The sequence below is a fragment of the Penicillium solitum genome (assembly GCF_028829755.1).
Source record: "Penicillium solitum strain IBT 25940 chromosome Unknown utg000008l_segment0_segment0, whole genome shotgun sequence".
NCBI lineage: Eukaryota > Fungi > Ascomycota > Eurotiomycetes > Eurotiales > Aspergillaceae > Penicillium > Penicillium solitum.
Genome location: NW_027072127.1, coordinates 2,670,838 through 2,689,123, shown reverse-complemented (window position 1 = coordinate 2,689,123; position 18,286 = coordinate 2,670,838). Strand labels below are relative to the sequence as shown.

Genomic DNA, 18,286 nt, shown 5'->3' with positions numbered 1-18,286 from the left:
AAATTCTAATAACACATATGTATGTAGTTGAGTTATACTTTTATACATTGTAAGAAGCAGTCTGAACCCTAGGGATAATCAACCATTTAAGCATCAATGATACCCGACAATGGGGGTTTGTCTCGTGTAATATGCCACTGCGTACTGGTTCTTGGTCTGGCTTTAAATGTGCAAGGATAGGACTTTAGACACGACTACATTGTGTGCGAAAAAAACGGGCTCGTAGCTACAATTCCAAGAGTCGGCAGCTCCTCGGGGAGCCGATAGCAAAGGAACCCAAATCCGAAATGATCAGTCCTGATGTTTGATCTTAATAAAAGGGTATAATTGAAATAAATATAAGCACAAACATAAACACAAAACAAGTAAAATCGTATATATACTTGAGACCAAAAATTAAACATGACCGCCATTGGTGTGCTATATCAATCATATCATCGAGAGGGTTTCTTGGCCTCCCCCGGGCTTCTCTCATTCAATACCGTGAATAATTCTTTTCGTCGGACCGGCTTCGCTAAAAAGAGGTCCATTCCTGACCCATAAGCTTCGTGTTGAGCACTAGCACTTGCAAGCCCAGTCATAGCGACAATAGTCGCAGGTCTAAATGATTCTTTTGCTGAAATATCCAGCGTGTTCTGATATTCCCGCTCAGCCTTGCGAATAAGTCGAGTAGATTCAAACCCGTCCATTATGGGCATGGAGATATCTGTGCTTGTCAGAAAAGCCCTTAATATACAAGAGGCAGAGAACTTACCCATCAGGACGATTCCGAATTTTGTAGGATGGGCTTTGAAAGTGTTCAACGCCTCCAAACCATTGCGGGCAATCGTGTATCTGTATCCATCTTTCTTCATATGTGCAACTAATATTTGCAGATTGATATCGTTGTCTTCGACCAGCAACACCGTGAGTGTCGTCAGCTGCTCTATCTCGGGAAATCCCTCTCGAATTGGTAAAGTAATGGTATCACGTTCAGTTTGAGAAAGATGAGTGTCCTCAGGTTGCTGTGGGTCTTCCATTTTGTCCAGCTTGCGATATTCATCATCTATCGCCTTTTTCCCTGCTTTGTGTTTGTGGAAATCCATCTCGTCTTCTGCACGTTGTGTTTCGATATCCTCCCTGGAAACTGGAGGCGATTTCGTCAACTGGAACGCCTTTTTCCCCCGAGGTTGATGTGTATTAGAGCCACCCCCTGCTGGAGGTCCCTGGCCTTGTTGTCGTTTTGTGCAGATGTTAAACGCTTTAGCCAACTTGTGCGGGCCACAGGGCTGGCTGATAAATTCCACAATAGCCTCATGATTCGATTGATTTGCTGCAACGAACATAGAATGTGCTGCCTCCGGCGACCGAGAAATCACCACGATCGGAACTCTTTCATTCCCGACATTGCTATGGGAATAATTCTGGGTTTTTGACAACCACGATTCCCAGGTATTCAATGAATTGGTATCGGTCTGCACCACAACATAAAAGTCGCAGGGAGGGGGAGAAGCGTCCGTTGGAGTCAGGATACGGACATCCATCTCGAACCAGTTCTTGCATAATTTTTCCAAAGAAGAACTGAGAATTGTATCACGATCGGAGATATCAGCTGATCCTAAATCCAGGAGGCCCAGGGTCGCTCCACGTGTAAGATGTTTCACTTGCAGAAGGGGCTCGGGTTCGGATGGACTGGATTTGACATTGTGGGCAGGCACGTGGGTAAGGGTGACTTCAATCGAGACATCAGTACCACGACCCCGGAGTGAACTGACTTCGATATGGCCACCCATGGACAAAACCGCATGGTGTACAATGCTGAACCCGAGTCCATTTCCAGGCGCAAGCGAGTCTTCTTGTGTGAATGGAGTGAATAAACTATTCTGCAGATACTCCATGTTCATCCCGATACCGGTGTCCTTGACCGTCAGGGTCACCTTAAAATCAGAAGGTCCTCCGGGCACAGCGTCTTTGGCAGGGGCGACAGGTGATGCAGTTAATTTCACTAAGATAAAGCCAGTGGCGGTGTACTTTAGGGCGTTGCCGAAAATGTTCATCATGATTCGGCGCCAGGCGCCTATTTGGGTGGAGAATCTCCATTCGGCAGCTTCGTCGATATCCAAAATGATACTGACCTGACTTGATCGCTGGATGGGCCCCAATACATCGAGTGCCATGTGATTCGGACGGTCTATCGCCATTGATCTTTGTGAGCTGTGGTAGAAACTGTAGCCTGCAAAGACACTTTCCATCACCTCCTCCAGAACAGCATCCAACTGAATATCAGACTTTAGACTAATCATCCCACTATGCCGTGTCCGCCGTGGAGGCTTCATACTATGAGGTGATAGGTCCGTGTTTTTGTGCCGTCTTGAAGGGGTTTTCGATTTGTGAGGAGCTTTGTTGGTTCCTTCCTTCCGGAAGTTGTTTATCTTCGACAAGTCCAGCAAATGATTGATTGTATCCAACAATGTCCGCCCACACGATTCAATAGTGTGTACTAGTCCGTGCTGAAGTGCGTTCATCGCCGTGTCCCTAAGTATTTCTGATGTGCCAAGAACGCCATGGAGAGGACTTCGTAACTCGTGCGAGATGCTGCTGACCAGATTTGTTTTCGCATTCTCCGACATCTCGACATCCAGACGATGTACTTCCGCCATAATGCTATTTCCAAATGCCGAAAGATATGTGAGCTCAGTCTCGGACGTGAAGACACGTCGAGGTGTATTTGTCCATACCAGAGCACCTGAGAACCATCGAGCTCGGTGGGAATCCCACATTGGCAAAAGAGCGATGCTGCGAGCTCCCGGGAAGAGTCGAATAAGAACGTTTCCATCTTCTTTGATCGTGGCACTGCGCGTCTTTTTCCGGCTTCCTCTTGCTCTTTTACCAGTGAGGTCACTGTTGACCGGGTTTGAACCCTCACTGTCCAACGAGCTGTTCCAAGGTCCATCACTGCTTTCGTCGGAGGACATCGATCCCTCTTTACTGAAATTGAAAATCCTGCCCTGCGGGTAACGCCGCAGAAGCGTCTTCAACAATACTTCCCGGAGGGCAAGTCTTCCTTTTGATTCATCGTTGATACTGGATGTATTCGACGTCGAGAACCCTAGGATCTCGCATAAGGTCGTGTTCTCTGGGATAGTATCCTTCTCGGCTGGTGAGGTAGAGCCTTTCTGGGAATCCGATCCGGTGCTATCGTCACTACTGCCCATGGAGCTTTCAAGAGTGCCGCTATCTGAGTCTGGCCCCTTTCGCTTCGTATCACTGACCAGACCACCATAAGACCCGATGCTCGCGTCGAAGAACGCGACGCCCTCGACTTCTATCGACTCCCGGATGATGTTAGCTGCTCGCGAGAAGACTTGTCGAACTCCGATGGACAGCATGTCGCTTTGCAGATTTTCGGTCGATGCCGTGCTTCGGACAGAGAAACTAGTTTGCGTTTCGGCTTTGTTGCGACTTGATATCTGATCGATACTGGCGTCCGATTCCTTGTCAGAGTGGGTTGCTGACGGCGAGGAGAATGATCCTGGGGAGACGTTCGGCGATGGTACACTGAACAAATCGGGGGATATAAATTGCTCGGAATCATTTCGTGGCAATAGTGACTCCAGTGGCGGGGATGCCGGGCGAGTGTGGATGGTTGCGAGCAGACCGGATTTGATTTGTGCATTTTGCTGTAGCATATTTAGGTGACCTTCGTCATGTTGCTGTTCATTTTGGCGTAGTCCAGTGTCCTGTACCCACTCCTTGCGGAGCGTCGCCTTACCTTCAACAAAACTTCCGAACCCCACAATCATTCTCTCTGCACGATGATGTTCTGCTTTGCATCGGGCCATGTCCAAGTGGGTCATGACGGTCGATGCCATATTTTGCAGGAACTTTATCAACGGGGCATCCAATCCAGATCGTGGCTCGTCATCAATAATGCAGTAAGATCCGATGGTGATCCCTTTGGGACTGATGATAGGGGCGCCTGCATAGAACCTTGCTTTGGGAGAGCCGGTGACCATTTTCAAGTGGTTGAACCTATCATCTTTGCGTAGATCAGGTACCATGTATATGTCCCCCCTGACCACATTTTTATCTTCTTCTGGCTTTATTTTCGTAAGGGAAGCCACTTGTTGACATATCCCATCCTCCTTAGGGACAACGCAGCAACCCAACCATAAGGCATCTCTATCATTCTCCACTGTATGATCTTGAAGACTGAGTGTTTGAGTGGCCTCTGCGAGGACATATTGTTGGTCCCGGCCGAAGAGCGAAATTAAGGCACGTTGAGCCTTCAACCTTAAAACTCCTAGCTGGGCGAAGGCCGTTAAAGCGGTATCTGGCGATGATCGGGGAATATAGGCAGTTTGTTGATTCTGCACATCCTCAGGTGTTGCGGGGACACTTGGGCCAGGTTGGAAAACTTCGTTGGCTTTAAGATATCTTTTTTATCAGTGTATGGTTTTAGTGTGTATTCAATTCGGGGATAGTAGAACCCTGTTTATGGACATACTTGTATAGTTCCCTCTCTTGTGCTAGCTTGAACTTGGGTGGTCCGGCCTGTGCTGGCTCTGAGGATGACATGAGATGTATATAGTAAATCCTTTCTGGTGATAATTTTCACCGGACAGGACATCCTTATTAGAAAAGAGTAGCAGACTGTCGCAGAAAACAAGGAACTGTGACAGAAATCTGTCTGTATTGAAATGTATGAGTAAAATGGCATACAGTGACTCGGCAAAAGTGTTAACACTTCCTTCCGGTACCGCCTTCCTAATAAATTATACCGCCTTCTCAATTTGATATACCGCCTTCTCAATTTGATATACCGCCCATTACATCTTGGGTTTCATTGGTGGATACTTAACCGACAGAATCTGGGATGTTAACACTTTGGCGTAGTGACTGTATATGAACAATTCTAACTAAAATGACAAAACCCGCAATTTCAACAATCTGTGCGGAATCGATGACTAACTGTAATATGCACTTTTGTATGGTAAACCGAGTACTTGAAATCACATGACTTCGTGTATGATGTCTGGTTTCTACCATGTATTCGGACTTGGTATTTGACAAATTGCTAAATTTCGAAGTGGATACACGGGTTGATCCATACCGAGGTAGGCCAAGGTGAATGGGCCGATCAGTCAATCATGTTATCCCCAGCGGACTGGATCGGGCTTTTTGATGGCAATTCTGCACTATATATAGGGCGGTGAGGTACACACCGCTTTATGGTTGTCTCGTGAAGTTGACCATTATGACTGACAGGACCTCAGGCAACTACAAAAATCATCATGAAATCATATGAAATCTCCCAATAGAAGTCTACGCACTTATTTTAAATGAAACTAATAGTCTAAGTGACTTTTTAACCCCTGCAAACTAACCAGATGATGCCTCTATCGATCATTGCTACATCATTTTCACCCGTGTCACTGGACCCTTGTACACCTTCCGTGCATAAATAACATAATAACCGAGTGAAACCATAACAACACCCCCAAATATTACCACACTCCAATTCATGGTACTTGGGTCCACATTCTTCGTCAGGGGGAAGAAGCTAAAGATCAATATGACCAGCAAAACCATGATGGAAATAGTGTCACAGATGGGAGTGAACTTGCCCATGCTCCAACGAGCCGGTGGTAGGGGCTGATTGCGCCATCGTCGAAGACGAACACAGCTGATGGAAATGATATAGGAGGATAGAAGGGCGGCCGTGCCGAGGGACATGATGGCATTGAAAGCCACGGAAGACCCAATATTAATTAGGGAGAGGAGAGAGACAATGACAAGACTGACGCAAAGGGCATTCAGTGGAACGGTGAAGGTTGGGTTAACCTGTTGTTCCCAGTTTAGTCAGGGGCATGGATGGGCGGCGTGTCAAAGAACTCACCTGTGCCAAAAAGTCGGAAAAAGGAAGGCCCTTGTCTCGGGCAAAAGAGTAGATCTGACGGGAGGTTGTGGCGACGTTGCTAATTGCCGCACAAAATTGCATGACCATGATCAGAACTGTCATGCCTGTCGTGGCACGGACTGATCCCGTGGCATTGAGGAAGACCTGGATGAAGGGGAAGCCTGTTTCAGACTCAAGCACTTTATCAATGTCACCCACACAGAACGCAAATGTGATTATCATAACCAAGCCGGTGGACCCGTTGAGGATTAGTGTCCAGACCATGCCCATAGGAAGCACCCGGGATGCATCTCGGATTTCCTCCGCTGTATTCCGGTGTTAGTCCTTTCCCCTACATGGATTGAGGAATAGCGGGATACATACCCATATGAACCGCCGAGTCGGGGCCTTTTCCGGACATATCGTTAGCAACGGCCAACATAGAATACATGAACGCCTGGACATACCGATCAATGCATAGATGGGTCCAACCAGTCCTGCCATACAGGCGAGTCCATTGCTATCCCAGCCACCCCGATTCTCTATAGAACCAAACACCTCGGAAGCAGGAACCCTAGGGGACAGCACCCAAAGTGGGATCAAAATTCCAAAGAAACCAAAACAGTGCACAATCAAAATGATACCTTCTATCAAGGGAAGCTTCTGGGCCAGAAATGTGTTAAACATCAAGGCTACCAAAAACACCGCAATGACGAGCAACGTGACATGCCATGGCTTATTGACATACGTGTCAGGGTAGTTTATCGCAATCACGCCGACCATCATGTTAGCGACTGTATAGCAGCATCCTGCGATACCGGTGTGCCACCCCAACACACAAATCCATCCAGTAATGTAACTCAATAGAGCCTGAGCACTCGGGGGTGCGAACTCCGACACCCAATGATACTGACCACCAGACAATGGGGCCCTGAAAAGAATCGGAAATAAGAGTTAGCGATCTCACCATCAAGACATCTGAACTACGCATACATGGAAGCCATCTCAGCCATTGAGAGGATCACAAAGCTGAACCCTGCCAGGCCTCCCAGGTAAGTATAGATCATACCTCCTTTGCCGCCATTGGTCAATCCATTAGATGAACCACTAATGCAATAGGTCAGCAGACGATCCCAATATGACATAACGAGGTGGATTATCCTAGTGAAGATATCAACCAGTTTACTTGGAAAGACTTACAAGAGAACTGCTTCCCATGTGCACATAAGCACCGCCGTAAATCCAAGAACGGAAAGAAACCGGAAGTTTCTCTGCAGCAGGTGTCATTTTTTGCTTTTTTCTTTTTTTTTTTTGGGCTTGGTGATTTGGAAGGGAAGACTCAGAAAGGTTGAGTAGACTTACGTACGTTTAGTTCCTGCTCTCGACCGGCACGCCACATGTCTTGCCTGTCCTGTGTCGTGCCTGCCTTTTGGGAAGGGGTGTCCAGGAAAGACGTCTCCGGCGTAGAGTGTTGAACGTTCAACATGATTCCGTCTTCGCGTCCCATGGTGGATAATGATCACTTCAATTCCGGCGATCCGTGGGAAAATGAACAAGATCTGAGGGGGAAACCAGGAAAAAGAAAAGAAAAATGAGAAACCAGGAAGTAGATAAGGAAATTCAGAATATGGACTCAATGATATTGAAAATAGGGCGAGAATGTAACGGTGCTCCCCGTTGAAATTACAGCGGCCCCACAGGGACAGACACTGTGGCGGGAAAAAAAAAGAAAAGAAAAGAAAAGAAAACATGGTAGTAATAATATTCTATATATCCCTGATCAGCAAGCAAAGCTTGTGGTTGGCAGCGGCCAAAGTACGATACATTAGGGCACCACTAGAAGCGCCCCGGTCGTGAGAGATAAACACACCATACATAGTACATCCTCCACCCCAACCCCAGGAGCTGGGTGTTTTTTTATATATACAAGGTACTCCATATACTAGTATGCTTTTTTTGCGTGATTAACCCAGTCTAAGGAGAAAAAGCCCTTCGGGCTTGAGTGGAAGTTTTTAAGCATAATTACAGTCCTTAGGTCTGCCTTGAGCTGTCCCGCTGCATTCTGACCCCATTCAGGATCATAATCCCAGTCATGTACATCAATTTATTGGGATATTTTGATTGGATGAATTGTTATGTCGATCCATAACTCCTCTGGGTTTAGCTCTATACGTACTCCATACTCCGTACTTCGCGCCTATGCGAACGATGGTCTGGGCCAACAACCCTGGAGATTCGGCCTCACATACAGCATTGTCCATGCAGATCTTGTATTTTGTTACTGTACGTAAAGATTTTCATATATAGGACCGACAATCCCATGCAAATTTTCACTCCTATGCGGTCCAAGACACATAACATAACATACACGTTGTGAGACATAATTCTCATACCTAGGTAATCTAGATATTTACTGGTTTTCCCTGAATTTAGATCAACCTACATATGAAGCCATTATTATTTCCTTTACATACTGACCGCACTAATATACCGAAGAATTACTTGATACCGACCCTTTTTATTTGATAATTGAGGTTGATGCGAAAAAGACAGACTTATACTCCGTACGGAGTAGAGGTTCCTATAATTGAGTAATTCCAAAATTGATTTTAGTTTTGATCAGCTGTTTAAAATTAACATACTACTACAAATGATCTATAGGGTCCACGTACCTAAATCGGACCTAAACTTGATACGGGACATAATTGTCTGTGCAATATATCAAGCCTACCAAAATCCCTGTCGTTCATTTGATCCTTCGATTCATTCATCTGCAGCAAACATGGCCCCGGTATTCCCCAAAAGTTATAACCATAATCCATCGCGAAATCTCTGCTTTCCAGTTTCCATTGCATCTCGACTATCTGGACCTCCTCATGGAGACCGTCTCCCCGTATACAGTCTCGGCGACGAATCGAAGTGGGTTGATTGTCATCGTTGAAATACTATTTATGACGTGGATGATAATAGTGAATCTGATTCGACTGTACATGCGTCTGGCGATCAACGGACCACTCAAGATTGACGATGTCGTAGTGTTTACCGGGAGTGTAAGTTCTATTTGCTATTATTCCCCTCCCTAACCTTTCCTCATTTTGCCCCTGACCCCATAACTACTGAATTCTATCCACCTATCTCTGATATTGATCGGACTTGACTTGCTAGGTAATAGCCATCGCTCATGCCGGAACAATCATGGACGCAATCTCCCATGGCCTGGGCCGATCAGAGGACGAAATCTCGGTGTCTAACTTAATACGTGCTGGAAAGGTCGCCTTCCCTTCCCCGCAAACCCCTAACTTCGGCCTCTGATTCCACTCGAAAGAAGGGAGAATGAACTGACGGATATTGATTCAGGACGTCTATGCAGCGAACCTCTTATTCCTGGCTGGGCACGGCGCGGCCAAGATATCTATATGCTTCCTTCTCAAACAACTGGGCCGGCAAAAGGGCTACTTGCTCTGCTCCAGGATCCTTCTGGGAATAGTAACAGCGTGGATGTGTGGTTCGATCCTCGCGGTTGCCTTTAGTTGCTTCCCACAATACCAATTTTCCATGGCCCAGCATTGTACTAATATTGTGCGTTATACTTACTCACATCGAGCGACCCAACTGACAATCGAGAGCAGGGTATTGCCTGGAAATTGATCACTGCATTTGATGTGATTACGGATATCCTTACCTTTGGACTGTGTATATTACTGGTTTGGGGGGTTCAGATGCGGTGGAAGCAAAAATGGGGGGTAATTTTTGCTTTCGGGACAAGAGCTCCGTAAGTATCTGATATCGCAAAGACGAAGGTATTCAAGAAGAAGAACTACAATGGCTAATAATTTTCCCGCGATATCTAGGGTTATTATTCTAATTACTCCGCCAAACCTATCTTAACCTCTCGCTTTTCCTTCCCGACGCACCTCTGCATCAATCGGATACAATGATCGTGACCGCCATTCTCCTTCATTGCAGCATTATGGTATCCACTGTGCCATGTCTGAAGCCATTTGTTATTTCATTCAACACTGGATGGGGGCAGGGCATCACAAATAGCAACGGCCAAAATTCATATTTCACACCTACGGGCAAGAGCACATCGGCCAACCAATCCCACGTGTACTCAATGAACCGAGAAGAAGGGGACGAGATTAATCTGACTACTTCCCGGCAGTCTCAGGATAGCCAGCACTCTCAACGCCTGATTATTCACCAAGTGCGGGAGTGGAAGGTAGAGGAGGAATATGAGATGCACTCAATACGAGATAGAATTTGAGTCAACATACTATAAGATGAATGGCCTCTTAATTGATATATTAAATTGGACTTATATGAAATACTATATGTTATTGGGGAGAAGTGATATTCCAATATTGTGTTGAGCCCTTGTTGTGGAAGACAGTACGGTAATCATCCATCCATGGGATCAGTTCATTCATGCAAATACAAATGGAATATCCCGTCAAGACGGAAGCTTCAGTTCAGATGTTCTAATTAAATTTGATCTCCGTTCATTCCATTTGCTTTTCATCCAAATTGTGCCCATCGCAATTCCCAAGCCCTGTCAATCAACTGGTCGATGTTGTCACGTCCTCCGCATGTACATAAACAGCATCGGTAAATACAAAGTTCCAACTACACATTATCCACTAGGAGGCGGCTCTTGGAAAGCCAAATATAGCTTCCGGAAGTCCGAAGCTCTCTGCAGCAACGCTTCAGCTCTATCGCACTCCACAAGTTCCCCATGCGTGAGCAGCATCACTCGGTCGAACCAATGAATATAACGAAGTCGATGCACCATTGCAATAATAGTTTGCTGAGAAAATTCCTTTGCAATAGTATCCTGCATGATTGCCTCCGTTTCCGAGTCGACGCTAATACAAGAAAGGACATTAGCTTCTATCTCCGTGAAAATCCAGAAAGTCCATAAATGGACAGACCTACCCGGTGGAGATTTACCTGATCAATTGGCTTAATATGCTGGCATCCTGTTTCACCCCCCTCTCCCCGGTTTGTCTCTCGCTTCTTTTTCTTTTTGTTCACTTTAACCACTTGAACTCCGAGAGCAATATCAATATAACGTTGTTCTTTCTACGCTGAACTATTTAGCCTTACATAGGATTCCTCCTGATACTCTGACTCCGTTCTGACTGTTAACATCTTCTTATCGCATCTCGAAAGTCGGACCTCGGAGTTCGGAATCAAATCTGACGTGTATTCAAATGAAGACTCCGTCTGGTGCGATTCTTCGACCGAATGCAGATCGCAGTGTGATGCAAAAAGGAGATAATTAGTACTTGTGGTCGCAACTCTCTTAGCTTCTTCTACTGACTGGCAATCCTCTCGAGGGAAACATTACCCAACATCCACGGGTTGTTACAATGATTGGAAGATAGATGACCAACTTTATCCTTTACGGCGAAGGTCCTGTTGACCATGCTCCCACAACAGGTCCAGGAAAGCCAAGGGGGAAAATAGCCAATTATCCACGGTGGGACCCATTCTCGTCATTTCGGCTAACTCCAGTAATAGTCACTTTCAGCCTTTTTTAAGTTGCACTAAAGGCGTATCTTATATCAATATAATCTTACTGATCATTTGAGAATTTGTCCGATCATGGGGGGAATGTACAAACCTCATCAATTCCATAGAGGCAGATTCTTTCAACTGCATAGCAGCTTTACCATTTCAAGCTACCCAAAAGACAGCAAAAGACCAAATGTAAGTCACATACTAGATTCTCTTAGCATAAATGCTTGTGTTGGCGCCATGCAGGCCAATATGGCCAACGTTAAAGGTCTCTATACATTTCGCATGATTTTTGTTAAGGAAGTTCGATTAAGCAATACCTATGAATCAATATTACAAGGCTGGATTCTGCGCTTAGCCCTGCGGCTCTACAAGAGCTTTGGGGTCAATTTTCAGGGCCACACTTCACCAACACTAAATTCATACCGCGAATGTGCAGAACTCTTCCAGGTATAAAAGCACAACTATAAAGAGCTTATGTACTCATCAAGTTCAACATGGGAGATCCAATTTCTGAACTAGTTCATCTTCTTCGCACGACTACAACACTGGTCTTTCGCCGATATATTCAGCAAACAAAAAGTCTACAGAAACTCGATACTTGAACAAGGCGTGTTAGAAGATATACTAGATATTAGGGAACAAGAAGGGCAGTACGAGAAATCAGGTGTGTTACTTACAAATTCACCCAAAGCACACCATAACAGGTGTTAGCCATAAACAGTCTCGTCCGATGCACCTAGGTTATGATGAATTTGGGCTATCTTGGTATCTGCCTTTTAATAAGAAATGTAACATAATTAAAGCCATTCCAGGCAACAGATAGCTTCGTTTACAGTCATAGTGCGCATAGAAATTTCTATCCCGCCCCACTTATGTAACGCAATCGAAGTGTTCAATGTTCAAAGATTAGACTGTTGAAACTTGCACATCGATTCATACACTGCACGTTCCATTTCTTCGTGACATGGGTAACTGAAGTTTACTTCCGTTTATCTAGCCATATTCTCATCGACACTTCATCTTCACTGGTAAGATGGCCGAGTTGGTCTAAGGCGCCAGGTTAAGGTATACCTTGACTCTACAACTAGCAATAGTTTCCTGGTCTCGCAAGAGGCGTGGGTTCGAATCCCACTCTTATCATGATCTTTTTGTTTTTGCTCATATTCATCCCGATATAAAGCTTTTGTTGGCTCAATTGGGTTTATTTTTGGTATGGTGTGGAAGTGGCGATTGAGATTTTTTAAGTTGTGCGTTTTGCAGATCTTTATTCTACGTTGCATACATATATACCTAGGTGGCGAGCATAATGAATTTTTTACAATTCCTATATTCTCTCTACATAAGGCTACGTACTATGTAGAACTTTCACTAGTTCCAATTGACATTTTTATATTTGTTTCTGCTTGTTTCTTCTGTTCATTGTATATATATGTTTTAGATTTTAACATCAGAAATCTACTCGAATAGGGCTACATATTTACTTGGCCCGCCAGTTCCATATGACTGACCCCTGACCTGGCTGGCCAATAAACTGGAACAAAAATGAAGCTGAAAATCTAGTTCGGGGCCATATTTGGCCCCGAAAAAAGCAAAAAGATATGATAAGAGTGGGATTTGAACCCACGCCCCTTTCGAGACACGGAGACAGTTGTATACCATCGGGATCAGGTGGACCTGAACCGTGCGCCTTAGACCAACTCGGCCATCTTACCAATTGGATGGAAGATGGCTAGACTTTTGAATTTATGAAGGAAGCACTTACCTTAGGGGTTTCGGTGCACCAGCTCGTGCTGGTATTCCTCCTGCACCTTCAAATATCAATTCCTCTGTAGTATAAGTCACATTTCATGGTTTTTTTTTATATTTTATATCCTTAAATTTCATCTCCATTGGTTGATAGTTGGTGGGTTGTATTTAATACATATATGCCGAGGGGCTGTTGATGGACGAATATATATATTCGTACTTAAGAGTATGGTAATAGTTGATAACACTACACAGCCATAACGTATCGCCTTGTTTGAGCAAATGATAATTGCCTCTACCCACAATACATAAACAGTAGCATACCCTGTAATTCCACCCCATCAATCCTTCCTTTCCAGGTAAGGCAGACATGCCTCATAAACTTCCCCGTAGCCAGGGTTCTTGATCATCCTCTGAAACACCCCCTCATCAATCACTCTAATAGACTGAAGGGATCCGGCAATAAAGAAATCGGTGTAGCTTGGCTTGGCACCAAGCACAAACGGTCCATCCGCCTTGTTCGTCCGCATCAGCTCGCCAATAGCGCCCATAGCGTCGCTAACACCGTCCCAGACGCGCTCCTCCGTGTCCCCGTCAAGCAGATCTTCAAGACGATGTCCAAGGGCGGCTTCGCGCGGGCGCCGGAAATACTCCTGCGAGCGCGGCGACAAGATCCGGACCTCGCGTGGCATCACCGATGAGTAAATGGCCTTGCCGAGCACACCGCGTCCTTTGGTCTCGATCTCGCGACCAAGGTCTGAGGTTAGTGGCACGGGTGGGTCTGGGTAGGTCGACTCTAAGAATTGCGCGATCGGGAGTGAGTCCATAATGTAGGTGTTGGTTGGCACATGTTGGATTGCGGGGACGGTGTATTTGGATGCTTCCCCCGGAACCAGGCCACTGGGTGATTTGGAGTTAGCTGGGGAACTTCTTCGTGTGCGATCCAAGGCTGAGGCTATGTGTTGGGGTATGCAAATGAAGAAGGTAAATGTAACATACAGGTTCTTGAGCGTGGGCTCAATGTCCGGAAACTCGAGGAAGATGGTCTTGTAAGGAATATTCTTGTAGTTGAGCATGAGGCGAATGCGCCAGACAACGGGAGAGAAGCTGACGTGCTTAGTGCAGGCCAAATCGTACAAAACGATCTCGGGTTCGGGTTGGGTCTCCATTTCTTTTTGCTGTATTTTAATTAAAACCAAAGGTGAAATGCGATGTAAAGTAAATGATCCAGCACTGGGCGTGATACACGGAAATTGAGGGAAAAGTGATGAGAAGGTTGATGTTGGAATGTTGATAGAGTTAATCGCGGGCCCGGAGCAGGACGCCTTTATACGAACAAGCACCACCCTGCAGATGCTCAATGATGGAAATGCTATATATAGAATAACAGACCATCCATAGAGGGCTGTTACCTGAGCTGACTAAATACTAAGTTAGTGCTTAGGTATACTTCGCTCCTTAAACCAATGATGGATTATTATATCTCGAACCCTAAACATCAATACCCAGCCCCGACAACTTTCTGTATATTGATAGCTTAAGAACTGTATTCAAGAACTGTATTCAAGAAGCATAAAGCATATAGCATGAGAAGGTTTCCCTTCATAGCTCCATATTCCCGCCCATCTTTCATCCAATTGGTAAGATGGCCGAGTTGGTCTAAGGCGCACGGTTCAGGTCCACCTGATCCCGATGGTACACAACTGTCTCCGTGTCTCGAAAGGGGCGTGGGTTCAAATCCCACTCTTATCATATATTTTTGTTTTTTTGTTGTTCGGTCTCCCTTATCATAATAATAATGTGATTGGTGGAAGTTGAAGCACTGTGGTGGTTTCTTTTTGTTGGACATGTATATAGTGTGGTGTAATTCATGCCAAGGAACGCAGGGTGGAAGTTGAATGCAGAATGTAAGAAAATTATTATAAAAGCATGACTGTAGACGGCAAGAAAAGAAGAGGAAAGCGAAAAAACTAACGAATGAAAAAATGAAATAGCTAGGTGAGTATGTGCATGTGTATAGTCTAGCCTCGCAAGGAAGACACGAGGAAGAAAACTAGAACAAAAGACTAGACCATCAGGTCAAATTAATGAGCCTACAACTAGAGAGAGCATATTCCACAAGCTACGAATGACCGTAGGTAGTAACTAGCACACCAGAAATCAATCAGAATGTTCAATATACTACAATGTACAGACTGGTTCTATGTACAGTTCCTGAACCGAGCCCGCGAAGAATTGCCAAATGCCAGAGTGAGACGATGGAAAACAAGAATAAACAAGAAGGGTTGGAGCCACTACAGCTTAGCCTTGGGAGCAGACTGCTCCTCGACGGCCTGCTCGTAGAGCTGATCCAAAAGGGAACGGTATAGCTTAACGGCGGGGGGACGCTTGAGCTTGAGACTGTGGAAAGGAGAAAATAATGTTAGCAATGCTGGGAGTACGGAGGTGGAAATAAAAACTTACGTCGGGGTCAGCAAGTTGTTCTCAACTGTGAACGGCTCCACCTTGAGAGAGACGTTGAGGATTCTCTCATATCCAGCAAACTTGTGCTTCTTAGCCACGCGCTCGAGATCACGGAGGACAGCACGGCGGACCCTGTCATCCCCCAGAGACTCCTTAACCGCTTCCAAGTCCGTAGGGGCAATGGTCTTGCCCAAAACTTTGCTGGCAAACGGAGCGAAAAGGTCAGGTGCGACACCGAAGATACCAACCAGGAAGGTCTGCAAGCTATCGCCGTGGACATAAGCCTGGGCGACGTAGCCGAGCTCAGCAAGGACGACACCCTCCAGACGCTCGGGGGAGATGTATTCGCCCTGGGCGAGCTTGAGCACGTTCTTGCGGCGATCGATGATGATAAAGCGGCCCTTTTCGTCGATTGTGCAGACATCGCCAGTACGGAACCAGCCGTCCTCGGTGATGGCACTGCGGGTCTCATCCTCGTTCTTGAAGTACTCGCGGAACATGTTGTTTCCGCGCAGCAAGAGCTCACCACGGGGGAACGGCTTGTCGTCCACGGAGTACTCCATGTCTGGCAGGGAGACTAAGCATGCCTCGGTGGAGGGTGCGAGACTACCACAATTGCCGGAGCTCAGATCGTAGGTCGGCTGGGCGGTGGCTGAGGCGTAGGACTCGGTCAAGCCGTAACCCTGAAGGACGTCCATGCCGGTGGCGACACGCAGGAAGTTGTGCAGGGTGGGGTCCAAGGGCGCAGAGCCAGACACCATATATCTGGTTCGCTCCAAACCAAGAGCGGCAGTCACCTTCTTAGCCCAGATGCGATCATACAAAGCGTGTCTGACTGTCGCCTTGGAGGGATCGGGGTTCTTCATGTTTGCGGTTTTAGTCGCAATGATGTGTCGCGAAAGGGCGCCCTTGAAGCCAGGCTGCTCCACTGTTGCGGAACGAATGGCGCTACCAAATCGACTGTAAAGACGAGGAACAGACATGAAACCAGTGGGCTTCAGCAACTTCAAATCGTCAACCAACTCCACGATGTTTCCGTGGAAATAACCAATCCGTGCACCACCCCAGAAAGCACAGTGCTCTGCAAGACGGGCATAGATATGGGCCAGCGGCAGATAAGAGGCCGCCGTATCACCTCGGCCTTGACCGATAGTGATCAGACCGCAGGACGTTGCGGCCACGGCATTGCCGTGTGTCAGAACGACACCCTTGGGGGGACCAGTCGTGCCGGAGGTGTAGTTGATAGTGACAATATCCGAAGCAGAAGGAGCATTATATCCGCGCTTCGAGGCCAAGCCCAGCTCCTCAACCTGATCGATAGTGTAAATCGCCAGGCCCAGACCGGCGGCCATAGACTCAAGAAGGGCACGCTTAGAGTGACCGTCCTGCTCACCTCCATCCAACGGGTCCAAACTGACGATAATCTTCAGGTTTGGGAGAGAAGGCTTGAGCTTGAGCAGAGTCGGGATATGCGGTAGAGAGGTAACAACACAGCTTAGCTCGGCGTGGTTGATAATATATTCGGTAGCGTCTGGGGACAGGACATCGTAGATTGAAACGGAGTAAAGAGATTGGGAAATGCAAGCCAGATCTGTACAAATATTCGATTTAGCATTTTAATCTTGAATTCTTCGCCCTCGAGATCCAACTCACCAGTGATCTGCCATTCTGGCCGGTTCTGGGACCAGAGACCGACACCATACTGGCCGGAACGATGACACTCGTGCTTATGGTGCAGCTCTACTAGACCAGCACCGAACGCAGCGCGTCTCTTCTGCACAGTCTCATAATCGAGCCACTGGTATTGATCCCAGGACTTCGTCGTGGAGTTAAACGGACGCCAACCGAGGCAGTGGCTCTTGGGCTGGCGGATGGCGGTCGACTCAAACATATCATGGGCCGTGGTGACCTAATATCGGTCAGTATTAAGATATTTGTCGCATTCGCGCGTGGGCCTTTGTACCTGGGGGTCCAATGTCGTCAAAAGTTCCTTCTGCGCATTCCATGCTCGGTATACCCGACTTCGGCCGGGCTGTTCAGTGCCGGGAATGGCAACAGAGTAAGCTACACCTTTGGGAGGTGCTCCCTTGAGCTCCTCGGCCTTAGCCAAATGGGGAGGTTGTGAGAAAAACATGCCTGTCGGTATAGCGGTCAGCGAGGGAAGGATAATAAACGATAGGCGGACGAACCAAAATCAAAATCTATGTGAATAAGGAAAAGAGTGAAAAAAAAGAAAGGCCCGAGTAATCCGGATATTAAAGGGGGCAAAAGTGTGGGGGATAAAACTGGAGTAGCAAGAAAACCGGCGCGATAGACTCTTTTCGGACAACAAAAGACATGAGCCGACAAGGGAACCTCGGCTGTTTGGGAGGGGTACTTGTCACAGAGTGGTAGTTCCTATACTATCTCAAGTACCTACGCTAGTGGGGATTGCTTACATATTCCGCGTCATTTGCTGGGCCCGGGGACCACATGCACTAATTTTCACATGGACCGAGATTGTTGGGAATCTATCTTTAAAATTGTGGATACTGTACGGAGTACGAAGTAGAATGCATTGAGATGGAATAAGATATATTGTTGGAGTATATATATATATATGCGTAAAAAAAAGATGACGCCCATAAAATATGCAAAAGAAAGTAAAATATATACAGTGAGATCGATAGTCTCTAA

The 18,286-nt window shown here is 46.4% G+C and overlaps 6 protein-coding genes across 6 annotated transcripts; 2 read left to right on the top strand and 4 right to left on the bottom strand.

Annotated features, from left to right (window-relative positions):
• Window positions 1-302: 302 nt before the first annotated feature.
• On the bottom strand, window positions 303-4,605 carry N7455_010313 (putative sensor histidine kinase/response regulator). The gene is made up of 3 exons (XM_040954107.2): window positions 4,487-4,605; window positions 755-4,416; window positions 303-706 (listed from the first exon to the last, which is right to left on the bottom strand). Exons 1-3 carry the CDS (start codon window positions 4,555-4,557, stop codon window positions 435-437), a joined length of 4,005 nt encoding a protein of 1,334 aa, XP_040815412.2. The 5' UTR covers window positions 4,558-4,605; the 3' UTR covers window positions 303-434.
• A 786-nt stretch (window positions 4,606-5,391) lies between these two features.
• On the bottom strand, window positions 5,392-7,385 carry N7455_010312 (putative amino acid permease; the record flags this gene model as incomplete). Its single annotated transcript, XM_040954252.2, has 7 exons — window positions 5,392-5,823; window positions 5,879-6,204; window positions 6,263-6,286; window positions 6,346-6,809; window positions 6,872-6,985; window positions 7,079-7,149; window positions 7,245-7,385. The coding sequence occupies 7 exons, from the start codon at window positions 7,383-7,385 to the stop codon at window positions 5,392-5,394; spliced, it is 1,572 nt and encodes a 523-aa protein (XP_040815355.2).
• A 1,275-nt stretch (window positions 7,386-8,660) lies between these two features.
• N7455_010311 (uncharacterized protein) lies at window positions 8,661-9,766 on the top strand (the record flags this gene model as incomplete). Its single annotated transcript, XM_065606415.1, has 6 exons — window positions 8,661-8,669; window positions 8,722-8,928; window positions 9,044-9,121; window positions 9,236-9,457; window positions 9,508-9,650; window positions 9,730-9,766. The coding sequence occupies 6 exons, from the start codon at window positions 8,661-8,663 to the stop codon at window positions 9,764-9,766; spliced, it is 696 nt and encodes a 231-aa protein (XP_065460378.1).
• Window positions 9,767-9,812: 46 nt separating this feature from the next.
• On the top strand, window positions 9,813-10,145 carry N7455_010310 (uncharacterized protein; the record flags this gene model as incomplete). The annotated part of the gene is made up of 1 exon (XM_065606414.1): window positions 9,813-10,145. The coding sequence occupies one exon, from the start codon at window positions 9,813-9,815 to the stop codon at window positions 10,143-10,145; it is 333 nt and encodes a 110-aa protein (XP_065460377.1).
• A 3,343-nt stretch (window positions 10,146-13,488) lies between these two features.
• On the bottom strand, window positions 13,489-14,316 carry N7455_010309 (glutathione S-transferase family protein; the record flags this gene model as incomplete). The annotated part of the gene is made up of 2 exons (XM_040954179.2): window positions 13,489-14,047; window positions 14,147-14,316. 2 exons carry the CDS (start codon window positions 14,314-14,316, stop codon window positions 13,489-13,491), a joined length of 729 nt encoding a protein of 242 aa, XP_040815518.2.
• A 1,115-nt stretch (window positions 14,317-15,431) lies between these two features.
• Window positions 15,432-17,881, bottom strand: N7455_010308 (putative AMP-binding enzyme). The gene is made up of 5 exons (XM_040954156.2): window positions 17,800-17,881; window positions 17,574-17,746; window positions 17,264-17,519; window positions 15,611-17,201; window positions 15,432-15,547 (listed from the first exon to the last, which is right to left on the bottom strand). The coding sequence occupies exons 2-5, from the start codon at window positions 17,742-17,744 to the stop codon at window positions 15,442-15,444; spliced, it is 2,124 nt and encodes a 707-aa protein (XP_040815379.2). The 5' UTR covers window positions 17,745-17,746; window positions 17,800-17,881; the 3' UTR covers window positions 15,432-15,441.
• Between the last annotated feature and the right edge of the window lie 405 nt (window positions 17,882-18,286).

What these genes read in the sequence shown, in the direction of transcription:
- N7455_010313 (XM_040954107.2), bottom strand. Translation starts at nt 4,557, where the DNA reads ATGTCATCCTCAGAGCCAGCACAGGCCGGACCACCCAAGTTCAAGCTA. An exon ending in CAAGAGAGGGAACTATACAA is followed by an intron (nt 4,417 to 4,486) that starts GTATGTCCATAA and finishes CTGATAAAAAAG; the next exon opens with ATATCTTAAAGCCAACGAAG. An exon ending in ATTCGGAATCGTCCTGATGG is followed by an intron (nt 707 to 754) that starts GTAAGTTCTCTG and finishes TGACAAGCACAG; the next exon opens with ATATCTCCATGCCCATAATG.
- N7455_010308 (XM_040954156.2), bottom strand. Translation starts at nt 17,744, where the DNA reads ATGTTTTTCTCACAACCTCCCCATTTGGCTAAGGCCGAGGAGCTCAAG. An exon ending in GCCAGAATGGCAGATCACTG is followed by an intron (nt 17,202 to 17,263) that starts GTGAGTTGGATC and finishes ATATTTGTACAG; the next exon opens with ATCTGGCTTGCATTTCCCAA. An exon ending in AACAACTTGCTGACCCCGAC is followed by an intron (nt 15,548 to 15,610) that starts GTAAGTTTTTAT and finishes TCCTTTCCACAG; the next exon opens with TCTCAAGCTCAAGCGTCCCC.